The sequence below is a fragment of the Acomys minous genome (assembly GCF_964271855.1).
Source record: "Acomys minous genome assembly, chromosome: 10".
Classification (NCBI taxonomy): Eukaryota; Metazoa; Chordata; class Mammalia; order Rodentia; family Muridae; genus Acomys; species Acomys minous.
Window position 1 is genome coordinate 74,889,863 of NC_140491.1, and position 21,224 is coordinate 74,911,086.

A 21,224-nucleotide genomic window follows, 5' to 3' on the forward strand; every position below is an offset into this window, starting at 1 on the left:
CACCTTTGGAGTCAAACTGCTTGCTGCTGCCCTGTAGATGTTCTATTCCTGTTTCTGGGAATGCTGGGGTTCGTTAACTCATCGGATGGTTGTGAAGGTTATAAGTGAGGTGTGTAAAAGGGTTTAGATTGAGCACTCACGCCACATGACTCACCACTCAGAGCCAGGTGGAAGTACACGCACACATGCACTCCCTCTGTGTGAAATGAAAACCCTCTGAGATGAACTGAGTTGGCCTCACAGGCAGCAGGGGTTGGGGCGGGGGTACTTGATTTTTTTTTTTTTTTTTTGTATCTGTGTATGTGCAGGTGCCCACAGAGGCCAGAAGAGGGTACTGGATCCACTGGGTAGCTGGGCGCTGGGAACTGAACTTAGGCTCTCTGAAAGAACAGTGAGCCCTTTTTAACCACTGACCCATCTCTGCAGCTAACACTAACTTAACTTTTCAGCAGAATGAGTCCTGCACAGAATAGTCCAGCCCATTCCTATTTTACACATAGCGTTTATTTTTATTCATCCAAATGGAAAAGAAATGCAACATGTCAAGGCATTACAAACTGCAGCAGCCAGACAAGGAGGCCCGTCTATGGCAGAGTCCAACATATTCAACACAAAGGAGCCGCAGTGTGGGTGCTGCTCACAGGGCTTGGAGCAGCAGGGTCCCTTTGGATGAAGGCCAGGCATCTTTGGGCGAGGCACTGATGATAGTCCACACATCCAGGCTGCTGCTTCAAGCACGCCGACACTTGGAAAGTCCAGAGTCTACTTGTCACCACAGGCCCAGAAGGTGTGGGGCAGTCCATGGTGCTTGTGGTTTCCAATATTTAACATAGTATACATCATGAAGTTATTGCCGAAGACTTTGCACTGCAAGTTGTACTATTTACACTGTGTACTTGGGAAAACAGCAAATACAAATGGGTATTTTAAACAGACTCCTAAACACTAACTTGACCAACATCACAGCCGAGTAATGCTAAAGCCTGGAGAAAAAATGCCACCTGTAACTGCAATAGACAAGTTTTCTAATCCTGGACCAACAAAGTACTTGCCTGAGTCTTGGTGTGCTTGAGGCCTGTGCTACTCCCAAGTCCTCAGATGCAGAACAAGGGCTCTAAACAGGTTGAAGATGCTCTGCCCAAGTCTGGCAGTTTCTACAACTGAGCATGCTTTCCAGAATGGGTAAGTAAGCCCCCCTCCACGCCACGCAGCCTGTCAGTGAAAAGCTACCATGTTAAGTGAGCCAAGAGGAAAAGAGCATTCCACATCCTACATTTAGATGTCTTGTGAGGAGTGACTGCTACCCGGTGGCACCAGGCTAGCTTAGCGTAAAAGATGGGTGTTAAAGAAAGGACTGCATGTACCTAGCAGCAGGTGGGTGGTGTAACAGTTTATATTTGTGGAATGTGGGCTTACCTGGCTCACATCCAAATCACTCATGGATACCATGGCTTGAGGGTCAGCTGGGACATGACTGTGTTCATGGGACATGTGTCCTGTTGCCGATTCACTTATGTTTATGCCAATAAGAACCAAGTTCCATGGCCAGAGTGAGAAGGTATGCTCAGCCAGTAAAGGTGGGTTGTGTCAAACACTCAGAGAAAGGCATGGAACCAGATACTTGATATGCAGCTAAGTTATAGGAAGAAATTTTAACCCTTAACTACCTCTAAAGCGCCTATCCTTACTCTTGATTCATTTCCTTGACCAACCAACAAGGAACAAAAAAATTTTTTTTCTGGCTCCCAGTACAGCATAAATAGCTAAGGTACAGTGGTTTGTTTGTTTGTTTGTTTGTTTGTTTGTTTTAAGCATCATCTCTTTCCCAGGTTAGAAAAATATCACAAATGGCATTGAGCCTTTAACTGAAGGCTATGACACTGTCAACAGGCATAGCTCTGTCATTGACTGACCATGCCAAATGACAAGGACCACCATATGAGGCTAGAGCACAACACAGGACTTGGCTGCCAAATAGAAGAATATTCCTGAGCCAGGCGGTGGTGGCACACACCCTTTAATCCCAGTACTCGGGAGGTAAGCAGATCTCTGAGTTCAAGAACAACTAGAGCTACATATAGGAACCCTGTCTTTAAAATACAAAACAAAACAAAACAAAACTTTTTTTTTTTTTTAAATTACAAAACTAGTGCTCCTGCAGAAGATCTGGGATCAGTTGTTCAGTTCCCAGCACCCACATTCAGGGGGCTGCCTATAATGCCAGCTCCAGAGAATATGGCACCATATGGCCTCCACAGGCATCTATACACGCAGAACACGTAAAGTGATACAGCGTCACACATACACACATAAAGCCAACAAATAAAAGATTAAAAAGGGGGCAGAGGGGCTGGATGGTGGTGGCACAAGCCTTCAACCCCAGGACTGGGGAGCAGCTATTGGCAGACTGCACACTCTACCTAAGACAGTCACTCTCCATCTACTCCATGCCTCCCCTCCACGAACCCAGAAACAACTTCAGAAAATTGTGAGGAATGCACCGTCTACTATCCGCATCACTAAGACATGACCGGGCAGCATATTCCAATAGAGCAGAGGTTCTCAAACTGTGGGTCATGCTACCTCTAGCAAGCCTCTATCTAAAAACATTTACGTTATGATTCGTTAACAGTAAGTAAAATTACAGTATGAAGTAACAAAAATAATTTTGTGATTGAGGGTCAGCACAACATGAGGAACTGTTAAAGGCCTCAGCATTGGGGAGGCTGAGAACCAGTGCACCAGAGGGAACAGAACAAGGCTGAAGAAGACAGCCAGCATGTCTCCCAGGCACAGCTCCCTGCACAATCTCTTCAGATCACAAAACCTCACTGAGAGCAAGCAGTTGTTGCTGGTGCTTTCTAGATGAAAGCTACTTTCAACCTGGCTAAGAACTGCCCTGAGGAAATTACCTGGAGGGGAAAAAGAGTGATTCCAAGGAGTATCCTCCAGACCCAGGATGCACTGGGGCAGTATTCACCTGTCCATAGAAGGCTGCCAACATCTGGCTTGAAGTGAGTATGCATTCCATACAGCTTCCTTGCACTGTGATTTTGTTCTGAAGGGGTGGGGGGTGAGGCTAGGGTGGAGACTGGTGTCCACCACTTTACCCTTAAGGGCACAAGCCAAAATTGTCCAGGATACCAAAAGAGCAAGGCTGAAAGAAAACATTTTTAGTGATCTTTAGACTCACAAGAGAGAAAAGGCCTGAAGAATAGTGAAATTGTTACATCCTACCAACTCATTCATCACTAAAAGATCATGGCAAAAAAAAAAGTTCCAGCTGCATTTTTTTAATCCTAACCCCAAGAGTGCCCCACCCCTTACTAGTCTAGTCCATACTAAGCTAAAAGGTGTAATTTGTACTTATAAGCATGGTCCATAATCAGAGTGACATTACTGAATATAATGTGTCTGTGGCCACTTTACCCTCCTAAACTCATATATCAACTGCCCACCCACCCCGAGACTAGTCTGTGCCCCTCAGCCTGTCACCCATCCATCTAATCCAGCCCAAGTACTTCTGGGCAACAAAAAGCTGTGGCTGGACCATCACCTCTTACCATCTGGACCCATTCTCTTAGAGCAAGCACACCATTCCTCAGGTCTAACTGTAGAGCTGCTGCCTCCCTAGGACTTTCCCCACTCAGAAAGTCTGCACTCCTCTGGGAGCTAACATGGACCTTCCTGAGCCCTGCTGTTTCACTCTGGCCAGCAGTGTGTACCTGTCACTTCCTGCTGTCAGGATCTGCACCTTCCTTATCCTCAGTCAGTGCAGAGGACATCTTAGGAATCTGCCACAGGACAAATGTAAAAGGGTAAATAATCTCTACCAGCTAAGGCCAGGGCTGGCCACAGCCACATTCACCAATGCCTTATACCATCTGAGGTACTGATTTCATGCTGCAGTGGCAGAGTTGAGTGTATGACAGCAACTGTGCCCTAATGCTCACTACATCCATCCAGCTCTTAACTATTCTCCAATGTGGTGAGGGATCCTGGAAAGGAAAGGGTGGGGGGAGGGCTCCCAACAGATTTTGACTGTAACAGATCAGAAGGTGACATATGTGTGGCCCTAGAGTTTTCACTGCTTATAACAGGCTCCTTGTCACAGATACCTTTAACCCTTCCAAAGTTCTAACCTTGGGCCTCCAAATAATAGCTACCTCCAGTTTAGTCACGAGCAAAACCACACAAATTCAATGGTGGAGAAACCATCCTGATTCGCTCACTGGTGGAGTAGAAGCCCACTATGTGTAAGGCCCTGGTTTTGAAACACACATGATTCTGAGCACTGTGATTCCCACCTGTCTTCCATGGCACACAGGAGATGTGGCTGGATAGAGATTAACACATAGCTGAAGCCCAGAGCAAATCCCTCAGTAACCACAAAACTTTTTCCACCTTAAGAACCTCTGTAAGGAAAATGCATCTTCCCACTGGCTAAAGACTATAATCATATTGAATCCCCAAAACCACTAGCCCTTTCACAGGTTAAACTTTAAAATTTAAAAAAAAAAAAAAAGTTTTAAAATCTAAATAAAAGCAAAAGACAGACTCCAGTATAAGGGAATATCCAGTACCTACCACGGTTGTGATGGGCAGGCCTAGCCTTGTAGAAAACAGTAAAGGCACCAACTGGCTGGCTTCAAACGTCTCTGCCTGATGCCAAGGAGGTGCTTCTTCCCACAGCCCCATTTCCTGTTCTCTGCTCCACTCCAGTGGCTCTACACTCTGTCAGTACCTTCCTGGTCAGAGGGAACACCACTCACTCCCAATGGGGTGGTCTATCAGATCGGCTTAGGAAGAGCAGACATGGGCCCTGGTAAGTGCAGCTGAGAAGCCGGGCCTGTAGGTAGACACTTAAGTGCTGCCCCGTCTCCAATGCAGTTTCAGCAATTCCCTCCATCCTTATCTGGGCATGACAACAACCTCTTCCTCATCAGCCATGATGACAGGTTCTTGGTGTCCAGATGGCCTTTCACAACTTTTTCACTACATGGAGTATGGTTAATCACAAAGGGCATAACACCCACAGCTCTTCACAGTGACTCTGGAAAATACCTCCCACCTACACTCTCACCCTGGTAGCCATTTCAGCACCCATAGCATGGCATTTCACAAGGCCTGGCAGACTGCACCTTTTTCTGTTCACATGCATCCCTGCCAAGGTCTCCCCCTCATTGTCCTGTGCTGTCTTAACTGAAGGCCTAGGTCTCTTGAGCCAGGCCAACTGTGTGTGCGATCCAGCTCTCTGCTCTTCTTATACTGTTAGTCAGCTCACAGGCCTGGCTCCTCTCCCAGTGCTCTGCAAAACTGAAAGTGAGCCTGCTGGATATGAGCCCGGAGGGAGGCCAGGAACAGCATCCCTCCCAGAGGGTGGGACAGAGCTGCTGGCTGTGGTGATTTCGCTAGAGAAGACTGCACTGCTTCTACTCGCACCTCCTCCCCCCCCCCCCCCCCCCCGCTTCCTGCACCTTACACCTGCCAGTGTTCTACTGTCCTTCCTCAGTTGTCCTAAACTGAAAACCTTACCACGTGACACGCCCCCCCAAACAGTGGGCCTTCCAGAATAGAGGGTTACAAGGAGGAGTGAAGATAGGTTGATATACTCAAGAAAGAGATGTTCCCGGCAATGTCGCCCAGTCCTGTCACGGGCGGTTAAAACAGACAACCCATGGCACACTTCCTTCGATATAACCAGACAACTTCTGTGGTGGTGTTTTTGACAGTCTCACTGCATAGCTGAGGCTGGCCATGAACTCTGTCTTCCTCATGCACCACCAAAAGCAGCTCATAGCTTCAACATAGGCCATCAGCTCCATAGTCCTCATAGCTGCCTTTTCCTTTGTGGAAGCACATACAAGTAAATGAAATCCTTTAAGATAAATGTTTACCTATGGCCACCCCTTCCTAGCCTTGACATCCTTGTCGTTTAGTCTTGTTTCCAAGTGACTTGCGCCTTTCTGAGTTCCTCAACTTGCAACATCCATACTTTAACCTCCCAAAGAGGACATCCCGAATTTTTCTTAATGTAGCCTCAAATGCATATGAGAGATTCTAACAAAGCAGAGCCCTGCATGAGACAGCTCTGGAAAGTGCCACTGTGAGGATGACTCTTTGGTTAATTAAGCACATGCAGACTAACCCCACCCCCAAAACACATTTCCAAACGCCCAGGATCTTTCCAAGCAGCATCCACTAAGTTGGTACTTCATTATATACAGTTTTGGTAACAGCGTAAGACTATTAATATTCCAATGTGCAGCTAGCAAAAACTAGGCTTCCTGGCTTAGAGCTGCTTATCAATCCATTTCCAAAGGAAGCAGAAGAGCATGAGCTAGGGCAGGAAAGGGAAAAAGAGAGCTGGATTGGTTTTGCTCGTTCCATGTTGTAAGGCACACACAGTATAGTCCGAAAGTCTAGAAGAAAGGCTAAGTAGAATGTGCCAGAGACAGAGGAAGGACCCTGCTGTGGAATGGCTTTGGGAAGCAGGCATGAGGAGTGCACAGCAGCAGCTGAGCAGACTATGGGGGCTCTGCTGCCAAGCACTATGTATGTAACTGAGGATCATCACTTTACCTAAGGCCTTTCCTAGTAAGAGCAAACTTCTAGATCCTTCAGTTGCAGATTCAAAACCAGTCCCTAGGAGAGTTTCTCTTAATCCTCAGAGCAGCACAGAAATGTCTATTTCTCTGTGTGGCTCAATACTCACTAATTAGAAGCCACAGTGTTTTGCCGCAAACAAGCAGGCTGGTTTGTAAAGACCTCAGGGGTTTTGGTTCTCTGTAGGAAAATAATCCCTGCATCACTCCTTCTCTAGGACTCAGAGCTAGAAGTGGACCACAAAATGGGAGAGGGCTCAGCAGTGTTGTGTGTCCATGCACACTAGGGCCTCTGGTTCCTTCCACACTTTGATGTTCTGGGACTTGGTTAGAGTAAGATTCTTTCTTCCAATTCCCTAATGGACCACATCATGCTACCAAAAAAAAAAGGGCATCAGTTGTCAAAGATGACAGGAGCTTGGGCAAAGTGGGATTCTGCATTCCATCCCCACATCTTCCTGCCCCTATGCAACTTGTAGTCAGGCTGGGGAATAGCCAGGAACCCCACAGCTCTCAAGCCAGGCTCACTCAACCCTGGCCCAAGGTGGTGGGAAGATTCACATTCCAAAGTGGCAAATGCCTAGCATTCAATGTGGGTCTGGTGAGCTGCTATGCCACCAGATCTACCTTCCTACATCAACCTCTTCCTTCTATCCTGTAAGCAAAACCCTCAGCAAACTCCACCACCTTTCTCAAGCAGAGAATATGTTCCCAAAAAGAGCTAATGAAAATAGGTACCCCAGCCTCTTGATATTTCATCTAAACAGAACAAGCTTTAGACACAAAAACTCCCTGTTTATACAGCCCGTGTTTTCTTTTCTTTCTTTTTTAAAGATTTCTTTTTTATACAGTCTTCTGCCTGTGTGTGTGTGCCAGAAGGCCAGAAGAGGGCACCAGACCTCATTATATAGATGGTTATGAGCTGCTATGTGGTTGCTGGGAATTGAACTTTGGAAGAGCAGTCTTTCTTTTCATCCTCCTTTGTTAGATATCCTTTAATATGCTGAGAAGAAAGAAGCTTTGGCACCAAACACAGATGGGACTCCTGTCTCTAGCACTTAACTGGGAACATCGGGCTCGTGTCTAGATCAAAAATAACATACCTCCAAGAGGGATGTGCCTGAGATTAAGACTGTCCCAGTGCCACACATGCCCACAATGCCAATTCTAGCACTGTTCCTTCCTCACTTCCATTCTGGCTTCTTAAATCGGCTACTCATACCCCCAAATAGCTCTTCCTGGCCCCAAAATCATTCCTGTGATATTTTATATAGTTGTCACATGTACACTGTAGGTGACATAATGTCAAAATGCTGGCCAAGCCTAAGTCTTACAACAAGGCTGCATTATCTGAACTACTTGGGATAATTAGTTGTACAAAGGGAACTAGGAAAAACAATCTCCAACAAAGGAGATACCGAAGTCCTAATTGCAACTGTGCAGACCCATGTAGCAGCAAAGAGATGACTGTGGACCATTCTTTTCCAGCCAGGATGTGTTAACTCACACACCACCACTGCCCAAGTATTGCAATGGTGTCAATTTTTACATCACCCTCTTGCAAGACAATATAGCCACTTGCACAAATGGTAAAGTTATAGAAAAAGGCCATGATCCTTCTCTGATAACTGGTCAGGATTGTTTGGTTTTTGGAGGGGGCTGGTTGTTGTTGTTGTTGTTGGTGGTGGTGGTGGTGGTGGGGTGTGTGTGTGTGTGTGTGTGTGTGTGTGTGTGTGTGTGTGTTGGCAGCATATACCTGTAATCCCAGCACTAAGGGAGGTGGAGGGGACAGGGGAAGAGGCAGGTGGATCTCTGAGTTTGAAGCCAGCCTGGTCTACAAAGTGAGTCCAGGACAGCCAAGGCTACAGAGCGAAACTCTGCCTTGAAACACTAAAAACAAAAACCAAAAATATTAATGATAATGATGATAAATAAATAAATAAATAAATAAATAAATAAGCCTTTCTTTCTTCAACGCTGCCCAAATGAGATGAAAAACCTACTAACAGTTTCAGCTAAAGAGGAATACAATTAACTTTTACTAGGTCTCCTTAAACGTAATCCTTGTCCACACAATTTTTTCTAAAATTACAACATCTCATTATTCAATCTGTTTCCACTGAACTCATCTCCTACCAGCCTGGGACTCAATCTGTCCAACCTTCTAGGGCTCAAATCCTTGCAAGCATATGTAAGCCAGCACTTGCACTGTAGATACAAGTGCCCTTTATTCAGCTCAGCAGCAGCAGTTTCAACCCACTTGTCCTTGTGTCAAACAGAAACTTCCCAATTGTGTTGGGAAGGTAGACAAACGGAGAGAGATACAAATAGAATAATAATGCCCTAAGAGTATCGGACGGAAGGGAGGCCTCATATGGTCACTGGGCAGATGCTTTCCATTAAATGTCCAAGCATGGACCAAGAGTCAAGAACTCTCCCCAGTCAACAGCATTCTAAGTGTGCTTCCCAGGGCTCTCCTTTCCTTCTGTAGCTCATAACAACTTGTTCTCTACCAGCAAACAGCACAAGCCTTGGAGACTAGATTCTGGCCACTGGAGGTTATTACTGAACTGTGGGTAGGAAACCTGAATCAGCAGGTAGATGGTCTAAGTTCAGCCCTTGTGAAATTCTAAGCACCCATAAATCCTAAACAAGTATTTACAGACCTTGAGCTGCAATCTGGCTGGTGATTTAACTGCTGCATCAGAAATGTGAGCACATCTGTCCTGCCAAGTCTGGCCTCAGCCTGGGAGCTGCCCAAGCCTATGAGCACAAAGACAAGTAAACCCTGCCCTGAACAGGCCACGCACCTGCTGTTAACAGTGTGGCCTCACCTCCCTCACGTCCTTCCTTCCACCTCGACGAGAACAGCAGAGTCAGCATTCACAGAGCACCTCCTGTGTACCAGGTACCATTAAAAGCCTTGAGTATATAAACTCATCACATGTCCAAGCTCCACAAGAATGGGATAGAATGAGAAATGCTTTGGCCCAGATTCTCATACGTTTTCTATTCTGTACCTCTAGCTGTGCTATAAAGCTTATATAACCCAAATTTGCATTATGGTTCTATTTTTAAAAACTTCCAAAGATCACTGCTTCAAACATTAACGGAAACTGTTAGCTCCTAACTGAAACGATGGTTTGTGGGGAAGGATAGGTATTTGTACAACTAGTGCAACATGAATTCTTTACTTAAAACGGCCTTTCTGTAAAATACTTTAGGAAAAGTGGGGCTCATTTTAAAGTAGGATGCACTGTGCTCTCTAAGTTAGGGGCTACAGAAACACACAGCAGTGTTTAAGCTCATCTTGACTGGAGGTGCTTGGCTCTGCTGTTATTGCAAACACCTCCCTCCCCAAGCCTCCTAGTCACACTGAGGAGCCCACGGTCACTGGCTGCACACAATCACATGTGGCAGAGAACAAGCCTGAGTGCCATGGCTTCTGCCGTTCTGGGTGACTGGAAGAGGCTCTGGCATTAAAGAGTGGGAATGACAGGCAGCCCATGCACAGAGCCGGCTGCTCTCAAATGCCACTCTGCACACAATGCCCCTGGTTTCCAGGCTCCACACAGACTGGGGAGGAAACCATCTCCAGCTCATCTTCTTAACTTACTACTGACTATTCTCCCCCACTCCTGTCATTAGTGAAGAATGTGAATCAGAAAAGTTACAGCAAGTGCTTTCTTGTAACAGTTAACACTCACCTGCCACTGAAAGAATGTAGTCAAGTGCTTGCTTACACTTCCTACTGTATTCTTTGCAGAACCATAGAAAGTGCTGCCAAATAGGGCTGCAGTGGTGCTAGCATCCCATTTTCTGACCATACACTTGGATTACGCACAACCAGGGCAGATTTTAGCTCCTCAAGAGTGCCAGAAAAATATGCTACTTGAGAACATCCTCAAGTAACACCAATTTTGTGGTGTCAAAAAGTGTACAATATTCGGTATTTTATAATTAAACTACTAAATAAATTAACTTTTACTGCTGTTAATACACAATCTCCCAAAGTAGATACATTTACAAGGCCAATTCCATCAGCAAGGAAACTTTCACACTTCAGATGCTTCCACTGGTCAGAGGGTTTGCTCCCTGGTCCCAGAAAAGGACCCACACCAACAGGCACAGGACTGCCCTGCCCTGCCCTGCCCTGCCCTGCCCTGCCCTATCAGCTCTGTACAGCCTTTAACAGAAGCTGACTTCATGAACTGCGTGTAGTTTCCATATGGGAACAAAATTCCAGCAGCCTTAATGCTAGAGATGACAGAAACTGCTATAGAAAGAAATGTAAAACATAAAATTTATATACACACAGCTTTAGCACAGAGCATCTAACATAATGAGGTCTATTTGCAGGACATACTAAATTAAGCAAATCCTTATTAAAATATTTGGCCTAATCCTCATATCCTTTAAGTGAACTCTGTTCATGAATGAATACAGTGAGCAATAGTATTCTAGCTTGATAAAGACAAAAAGACAGATTCCTTAAGTCAACTTGGTTTCTATAAACTTAGTATTCATCTTTCTGAGTCTTGCCCAAGTTGATTCTGCAAATAATTAGCTTAACTCAGCCAATTATTCATATTTCCCACAGTTCATACCTTTTGTTTTTGATTCTCTATTGCTTTTTTGTTTTTTAAATGGCTTCTTGCTGTTGCTGTATTGGGCATGCAACACAGGTCAGAGAAGGTTCTCTTCTTGAGAGATTGGCACTTGTACCCTCAGCCTGTGCAGCAAATGCACACGAGTCCTACAGCACTGTTACCAGTGTTACTGCTTCTGATATCCAAGCTCCTTGGCCAGGACAGTGCCCTGTCACTTTAACTCTCCTTAGACAGTGCTCCTACGACTGAGTAATTCTATCCAAACGGGTGCTTCCTTCCGTATGTGTAACTGACATACATACTAGATCCTAACTTTCTACCCACACACACTTGACTCAGTGAAGGTGAAATGTTTCTCTTGAATAAAAAGCATTTACAAGAGTATTAAAACAAATGCTGAAAATTACTATTTTTATATTTAGACCATAAAAATTTTAAGTTATGCAGTGACATAAGACCTAAGAGATCAAATACATCATATGATTGTCATATATGCAGGTTGTGTTAATTGGTTATTTTTTTCTTTAATCAGAAAATAAAAGAGCTTACCTTTGTATACTGAGATCACAGCTTACAGTCACTATATCTCAGCCTATTTTATACAAGTGATATGGCTACGAAGGTCCGAGGAGAACGAGAATAAAGTGAGATAAACGTGCTGAAAACTGCTTAAAAGTATTAACCTGAAATACACAGAGGGTCCAACACCAGTTTTAAAAATACATTAACGAGGTATTCCCAGCTCTTCAATTAATTATGGTGACTGATTCATGATTTTCAAACATTCACCCAATTTTTCAAAAAAGGCTAATGCAAGCAAAACCCATCAGTATTTCATTCCCAAGGATAACAATATGAGAGATCACAAACAATTTCAGGAGTTACTTAAACCTAACCCCTTATTTCACTATACTATGCACCGAACCTCATCAGCATGAGGTATGTTGGAAATCTATGGAGCCATTATGGGGCACAAGAGATGGGGCACTCCTGCAGCCTTAAGGGACACAGGTTGCCAGCCACACCCCTGGTGAAGTGCTGGCCCCCACCAAAAGATATGGCTTAAGGAGGACACCTGTCTCAGATAAATTATAATACTGCTAGCTGACACAGTCAGAAATGTATGTGATCGAGATATGTGCTAAAAACGACTAAAAAGTGTCAGAGGGTAGCACAGCTCACACACAGAGTCTAAGCTCTACCCTGATCTGGAAACTCCCTGACGAGAGCTACAATGAAGGGCTTACGTCTAGGTATTGCTACATTTCCAAAAGGAGAGCTTTAAAACAGACATCGTGGCTTTGGACAAAGTATTGCTCTTCTTTAAAATTCTCAGTCATTGTTTTCAAAAAGGGTTAGAGTGGTAGATCTGAAAGCTGGAAAGCCTCAGGGGTCACATTGCTCCTAAGACCAAGATATAGAAAATTGTCATTCAAGCCAGACAACCTGATGGTTCTAGAAGTCAGAGAAGAAATCTTGAGGGCCCAAGTGAATAATAAATGGTGCGACGCTCAGAGGCTGGCAATAGGGGCTGTCAATGAAAAAACCACCTACAGTGGAGAAAAGAGCAGAGAAGCAGAGCTTCACGTTAATCTCACACAACTGAACGAAGCTAAGAGCTTCATTTATATTTCTCTGCTCTTTCAGCTGTAAGTGGAATTTTCATTACAAAATGAAGGGTGGGAAGGGCAAAAGGTGGGAGGACATTTAATTCATTACAAAATTTAAACAGTTGAACTTGCATGGTTACCACTTCTAACATAGGGTTGACAGCTCCATTGTTTTAAGTAAAGCAGAGAAATGTAAAAGTTTGCAGCAACTGGGCAGGTTTACAACATGGTTAGTAACTTCCAACAAACAACAAAATTAAGAAGAAAGGGGGAAGACTTGGTAGGAACCATTTGAAATGACGGCCATCATGTTGGAGAACAGCACAGCTCCCTCCTCCATCAGAGAGGGGTGTAGTTATGAAGCAGAGTCAGAGACTGCAAAAGTATTTTCTAAAGAGAAACCTCCAGGGAGATTCCAGCCTGGAGTCCAAATTTGATGATCAATTTCAAATAACAATACAACTGTAACTGCCAATTAATAGTATTTCCAAAACCAGACGACCATTGTAAACATTTAATTAATAAAATCTGTACACTAGCAGCCATGCTTTTTCTTCTCAGTGATGGCTCTGTTTCATCCATAGGTCAGCAAAACAAATCAATGAACATGAAAATTCCCAGCTGAAAGGGGCCCTGCTTAGTTATGTCTTGCCACTAACACACATGATGAGAATGACAAGGTAAAGCTATTTCCAGCAAGTGACAAGGTTTTATTAAAGTATCACCCTCCAATAGTAGAAAGCAAACGTCAGGGAAGGAACAAACGACTGCGTACTACACATCTGAGCAGTAATGCAGCACCTGTGCCTCCATGCCCATCTCACCTTCACTGCCAAAGGAGCCTGGCACACAAGTCTAGCAAAGACCACTTTCAAGTGATGGGCACTGCTTGGTTTTGAAAAAGGAATTTCACAGAAAAGTAGTTATTTCCTAATTTATTTTTAACAATAGTGACTGGTAAGTGTCTGCAAAAGGCTCCGCTGCTGCCTGACTGGGGGTGAGTACCTTAATGAAACCTTTACCTTCTAGTAACATCAGCAGCTTTCCAAACAAGGTGAGAATGCAAGTGAAGACTTGGGTCTGCACCCTTCCCCGGACAGCTCAATGTTACTGACGCCCAGTTCCCACCAGTGTAATCAGGTGTCTTTAAAGGAAATGCTGACCCATGGCTGAAACCTGTCACTTTTCACAGCAGCACTCAACGAGAACTGGGACAATCGGAGAGCAAGTTTTTATGGGGATCCTGTTGCTGCTTTAGATTCTGATATCATTGAAGAGGAAAGGAGACCCTTCAAGGAATTCCAGGAAAACTGCTAATCATCTATCTTCATGAAAAAAAGTCAAGGAGTGAGCACAGAGTCTTACAGAGTGAAGAAGGCCACAAGAACAAAAGAGGGTGATTGATTAATTTATTTTTTTTTAACTTGGAAATTCGTAAACTAAAATAATCACAATCCTCCTTCTCCATCTTTGGGTGGTGCCATCATTTTAATAAGCAATGCTGGGATAACAGTGTAACTTTGTCATGGGGGTGCCCCTGTACAACTGGAGTACAGAGAGCTTACAAAGTAGACTGAGTCAAACTGACAATCATCTTTGTTTGGTTTTAGCAGCTTGCTTACAAATGAATGGGTTTCTAGGGCTAAGTTATTATTAGTTTCGATTCCTTGAAATTATTGATACCAAAACATATCAAAAATAATAAGCTAAAACAATATTCAAACCCATATTTTATTGGCTTTAATTACACACTTCATTATTTACAAAGTTAAGGTTTAAATGAAAAGTTTCTACTGTGTTTTTAAAAAAGAGTAACTACAGCCCAAATTAAAGTGCCCTGGGGCAAGCACATATCAATCAGCTATGAATCAGTGACTGCATCAGGAACCAGGCAGTACTCTGTGTTACAACAAAGCAGTTTATTTGTGATCAGTGTTGAGACTCTATACATCCTTCACAAATTTAACTTTACATAATCTGATACTCTCTTAAAATGTCAACTTTGAGCTGCTAGACTTACTTCCCTACAACGAAGGGGCTGGTATTAATTATTTCCAGGAATGAGGTACCATTTCACAGAACTGGTTTCTTTTTGTTTGTTTTCAAGTTTTAGAGAACTGAATTTGCATTTGTTAAAATCAAAAAGTAGGAAAGATGTTCTTTACAAATAATTTTGATCAAGTATGTGTTCAAAGAAAGCAGGATAAAAAGGCTTTTTCTCTAACATTCTGCATTGTACTGTACTGTTGTTCAATAGGAATGAGCTTCTGTCATTTGCTAAAAGAATGAGTAGTGGGGAACAGGATATGTTGGGAATTTCATAACGGGTAACAGAACCATTCTCTTGGGCAAACCTACAGAAAAAAGAAACGGAGAGGACTCCAATAAAAATTTCAGGTTAAAAAGTCTTACAATAATTATCATTAACCATTTCCAGATTAGTCAGTCCACTTCATACCATTTTGGAAGAGGCCCACAAATCTCTTCACAAATCAATTGCTCTTCTATATTGATACATAATGTTTTCTGCTCAAAGGTAAAAAGCCTGTATTATAGAATGACATCTGAGTGAGCAGGCATGAATTCTAATGATCAAAAGCAATGATAGTGATTAACATTTCTGTCCTAAAGTGACTCTAGAAATGTACATGGCACACGACATATTAAAGAAAAGATATGTCAAGATATAAAGCTTTCTGTACAGGCCTCAACTCCCAGAAAGACAGCTCCAACCTGAGCAACCACCAGGTGTTTGTCTCCTCAGTGGCTACCACTAATGTTGGCATGGCAAATCTGGAAAGATTAATTGTTTTCTTAATTTATAATTAATACGTTCTTGTGGCCTCACAAACTCCTGCATACTAAGGAGGATTTGAAATCTGCCCCTGTCCTTATGCTGATGTTTACCCTAGGAGAAATCACAAAGCAGCAACAGCAGGTATTCAAGAGCACCAGATGATCAGAGGGAGATAACCCCACATGCAACAGCTTTACAAAGGCCAAAAGACATAGTTACCTTACAGCCAAAATAAAGCATTGTTTTAGTAGATTTGCATCACAGTAACATTTAAAAACCAAATCTTTTATGTGAAAAATGGGGCATCAAATTACACCAGCTTTGGAAGTCAGTTATATGGCGCATGAGAGAGAGGAGCCTTCTGAGGCTCAGAGGCCACAGGGTGAAAGAATGTTAAGGACTACAAAAGAAAAATTAAAAAGACTTAAGGAAAAACATGGATGTAACTGAAGTCTAAAAACCAAAATTTTTAAAGAAAAAGTCTCTAGTAACACTTTGATAGAATTCATCTTGTTATGTGACTGACACACAGACTCAGGCATAGCAAATAAGTCAAGTGTGCTGTGTCTGGGGGTTAACCAACTGGCCCCGATCTGGCAGGATGAGGTGTTTGGGACATTAAAAAACTAGAGAAAGGGCAAACACCAATGGTCAAACACACAAAAAAGAGCCAGTCTGAACTCAGAAGGAAATCTAGGTTAAAAACTCATACCCTTGAACTAGTCCTGAACCCCCATATCTGGGATTACTCTCGTTCAGAATATGGGGAAGCCTGGGCCACATGAGTGTGCCAGAGAACATGACCAGGCAAAGGACTTAAGTCTAGGCTCTGTATTTTGCCCAAATAAAACTCCCATCACCTTTGACCCTTGGCAAACTATTCAAATTCTACACTTCAATATAGCAATGTCTTAAGGACCTATAATTATCAAAACAAAAATAGTAAAGCTGATGTGTGAAGAGAAAGGCACAATGTGAAGGTCTGAGCTCATGTAGAGGATTCATGCCACAAATAGCGATGCATGGAGGACCTTTGCCTTCCGTGTGCATGCATACCTGGTTTGGGGCTGTGTAGACGTAACACACACACACACACACACACACACACACACACACACACACACACAACTTTGCTCTCTTCTCTCACTGGCAAGCATCCTGTAGGTGGTGGCTGATTCTATTAACACACAGCACCTGAGTTAGGAAAGATGTCTAAGAGCATATCACTGACTCCAAACCTACTGCCTCCATTGCCACATAAACCTCATTCAAAAGTTATCCAAAGGGCCATTAAGGTTCATTCCCATGTTTGCTGGTATTTTTTTTTTTTAAAAGAAAAGTAACAATACACCTAGGATCAGCTACTGACTTTCTACAAAAGAAACAGTAACATTGGCAACAAACCCCATCATTTCTGTGGGACCAATGACATCTATCTATTCCCAAAGCAAAATATATCGCAAAGACTAAGGGGTACAGATTTGAAGTGAGGACTTCCTTTTCTCGACTCAAATCACCCACATTCACTGTTCCATACAGAAATGAACAATGTGGCCTTGTAACTAGCAGGTGGCAGTGCTAGGAATTGGGTGTGGCCCTTCAGTAGCCTTTGAATGGAGTATAGGCTGGCTGTAAGAAGAATTACTTCAAATGTTTAATTCCAATATGGTCAGAAACAGGCAATAAGAACAAGCAGTTCTCCAGTCAGGCAAAGCAGAGAGAAGAGCAACTTCAACCAAACCAAGAACCACAAGGTTGTGGCATTTCCAGAGGGAATTTAAGTTGGGCCACTAGAATGATTAGATCTGAGATCCTCCAACTTGTTTATTGAAACTCTGGTTAAAACTATGTTTTGGACTGCTGTGACAAATTTACTAGGAAAAATAATCAATAAGAAGGTGTACATACCATATGCAGGAGCGGCTGTGCTGTAGCCATATGGTGTTCCATAACCTGGTGTAAAGAAGAAGATAGCAATCAGTCCAGGCCCAATTCTCAAATACCACCTGGAGCACCCAACAGAGTAGTCCCAGTCCTGCTTAGCTGTAAAAGCCTCACACTATGGCCAACAGAGATCTTCTTAATTGGCCCCAACACCCTCCTCCTCCCCTCTTGTTCTTGTCATTTGTTTCCTCTCCTCTCCTTCTCTCCCCCTCCCACACACACACTCCCTCCTTCTGCACGTCTAACACTGTACTGTAATTATCTACTTGTCTCTATGCCTCCACAAAAGTGGCAGAGATCAAGCCTTATCTTTGTATCACCTAAACTTAGCAGAATAAACAGCATTTGTTAAACAAAATAATACTTAGACAACTGTAATTGGTAATACCAATTTCTCACAGATGGAATACAGAATTTTCTATTGTTCCTTTTAGAAAACAGTGAATGAGCATGCTGCAGCCTCAAATGCCACTGAAGAGCATGTATGGGTCAGGTCATGAGCCCAATGATAACGTCCATGACTTAAAGGCATCTGAATATATGACTCCAACCAAGAGTCTCCCTGTAAAAGTTAATAACTTGATATACTAGCGTCCATTGCCTATAAAAAATAAATTTCATTATAATAAGTAAAAACAACAACTACTCCTACTCCTACTACTACGAGCACTAATGTTTTTGAACTAGTTAATTCTGGCACTAACTGCTTACCCATCCTCAAACAAGCACCTAATTTACCATATTCCCATCTTTTAAATGGGAAAACCCAAGCTTCTTTATAGTGTTATTGCAAGCACCCTGTTAACAAAAATTGTACTTTCTCATCTTTCTGGAAAAACAACTTAAAAGTCTAAATATGAAATGGCCTCGCCAAAGCCCAGGGCAAACAGTGTGGCTGGTCTCTAACTTGGTGGTGGTGCATACTAGTAATCCCAGCACCATGGATGCTGACACAGGAGGAGCCAAGTTTGAGCCTTAACTTCATGTAGTAAGGCTCCATGGCCTCCTAAACTATGAATCAAGATCCTGTCTCAAAATAATACATAGAAATAAAGCAAGCTGAGAATGGTGGCTCACACCTTTAATCTCAGAGTTGGGAGGCAGAAGCAGATGGATCTCTGTAAATTCAAGGTCTATAAATTAGCAAGTTGCAGGCCAGCCAGGACTATAGTGAAACTGTCTCAAGGTACAACACCATATGCACACTAAGTACATCCCTACTGAAATCTAATTTTTCTCCCGCTTTATATCACAACTGTTTGTTCTAGAACTATGTAAGTTTATGCTGCTCAGAATGACTTACCATTGAGACTAGCATCTAGCATCAACTCCCCAGGACTGCTGTCCGCTACTTTGCCCAGCCCATAGTGCTATAGCTTCCCAATATTGCATTATGCCCAATCAAAGATCTGCTCCTGCCCATCTGACCCTGAGCACTCACTGGGCCACAAGCTACATCTTAGTCCCTTTTGCTCAGTTTTTATAAAGCACTCAAGGTTATGCCAGAGAGAAGGTCACTTTGTACTTCACAGTCTGCATTTAGACTCTGTTAAAATAGGGACTCAATTAGTATACACTCAAAAGTATATACTAAAACTTTAGATTTCAATAGGACACAATACAGCTAAGATAAACAAGGAAAAGCTGAGTAGCAGAGGCCAAAATAAAAATTAATGATTTTATTCATATTTCATAAATGTATTCCAGGGAATGAGAGCTATTTCCTTAAGCTACAATGTCAAAGACTTTACTAAAACCTCCCTAGAAGATAAATCTACTAGTTAAGTTGGCCACTGACAAGGCCAATAGGATTCTAATTCTGACCTTTAACCAGAAAGGTGTCTCCGAGTTACACTTAGGGACTCTCTGAGCTTCAGTGTTACACAACAGCAGCTAAGTGGACAGGGAAGTTAAAGTACATATAAAAATACCTACTCCAATCCCTGCTACATGTAAGATACTCCACAAATAACAGAAATTCATTCAAGATCTAGATTAATCTAAAGTTAATCCTTTCTTGCCCAATAAAAGAACTGTTTTGGTTTGATTTGTTTTTTTAAGCTTCAGAAGGCAGGCTTTGTACAGGTCAAAGTAACGGCTTAAGACAAATGCCATCTATGAACAGAAGAGCTGGCAAGCAGGATACACACATAATCCCTCTCCTCATCACTGTACTAAACACAGCTGCACAGCCCTCCGGCAGGAAGCAAATGACACAAGATCTGGCAATGACAGATGTTACCAGACTGTGCACCCAAGGAACAAACCATCAAAAAACCGACTCATCTCAGTAAGTTCCCATTACTGAATAAGGCTAACATATTTATTTTCAATAAAGAAAATGAGACGCACAAAAATGTATCTTAATGTTGGACACAAACTGAATCAAAGTACATGCCTATTTCCTTTCACACATAGTTAAGTATTCTTCGTTCCCTGAAGAGATACAATTACTCCCCTTCCCTCTCCCCAGGTTCATCAGGCTAAAAACCTTGACAGTACCCTTGAAACGTCATCCTTCAGTCTAAATACTTCACCTATGGACAATGTTGCTTCCTGTAATTTCTTCACATCTTGTCACCCATCTACTCTCCCTGCATCTACCAATTTCCATCCACTGTCTACTATACAGGTAACACATCTATAATAGCCCTCACATTGGTGCCACGATGCCCATGTCTGTCCTTCCATCTACTCTTTACCCTATAGAAGGAGTAATATTTATAAATAACATCTAATTTTGCCTTTCTCTCCTTCAAACCCTTGACTTCCCACACTACTTAAGATTTGTGGACAAAATCCAAGCCATAATAAGTCAAAGTATACGTAGCCCATATGGGAATTGAAGAAGCCAAAAACTGTATGAAGTACCCTTTCCTGACATACTCAAGGCTCTCTGCCTTTTAGGAGATTTCCAGAGATCATGCTATACAATAAACTACTGTCGATGAAAGAACCGAATGTGTCTAACCAGAGGGCCAGCAACAGCACTGAGTCTCTGCCTACAGAATTTGTTCTTCCACCCCAGCCCTCTCACTTAACACCTGCTACCTCTCCACACTCCATTCCAGTGTCAAGTCTTCAGGGAAGCCGTCATGGACCCAGCAGACTAGATCAGGTGGTAGTGCTACACTTCATGGCACAATCCCATCTCCTCCCTCACATGCTGCACAGTTTTACATTTTGTTGCTTGCTTACCATGCCTCACCTTCCACACTGTAAACTGAACAAGAGTAGAATCTATATCTGGTACGTTTCAAATCAAGAAAACTCTTTTTAAGACATTTCATCTAGGGATGCAACCAGAGTAAAATTGTAATTCCAAAGTGCCATTCTTCATAAAACTTCCCAAATGGCAACAGCATGCATATGAAGCAATTCTAAGGGAACTCTCAGGGGCTAGATAAGCCCTAATCTTCATATAAAGCTTCATCTTAGTCAACAAATGCAAATGGCTTCTCAAGTGAAATTTTTCATTGCTTCACCACTACAAAAACTGTCACTTTAACAAGCCAGCTTGTCACGCAGAGCAGCACATGCCTTTAAGCACAGCACTTGGGAGGCAGAGGCAGCCGGATTTCTGAATTTGAAGCAGTTTCAGGAAAGCCAAGGTAAAGGAAAGGAAAAAAGGAAAAAAGGAAAAAAGGGAAGGGAAGGA

At 42.9% G+C, this 21,224-nt stretch overlaps 1 protein-coding gene across 6 annotated transcripts in view; it reads right to left on the bottom strand.

The window, feature by feature from the left end:
- Positions 1 to 1,845: 1,845 nt before the first annotated feature.
- Positions 1,846 to 21,224, bottom strand: part of STRBP (spermatid perinuclear RNA binding protein) — a 74,710-nt gene continuing 55,331 nt past the window's right edge. Inside the window, exons 16-18 of one of the 6 annotated variants that reach the window (XR_014782488.1) lie at positions 17,531 to 17,575; positions 11,765 to 11,898; positions 1,846 to 3,157 (exon numbers count right to left, since the gene is read on the bottom strand). Coding sequence is in view for 3 of the 6 variants with exons in the window: in XM_084798467.1 (XP_084654593.1) it covers positions 12,671 to 12,765; positions 17,531 to 17,575 (140 nt within the window). In the remaining 3 variants the exon portion in view is untranslated. Of the gene's footprint in view, positions 11,899 to 11,938; positions 12,766 to 14,220; positions 15,180 to 17,530; positions 17,576 to 21,224 lie in introns of those variants that run through there. The other 5 variants (XR_014782489.1, XR_014782490.1, XM_084798469.1 and 2 more) reach the window with 5 other exon arrangements.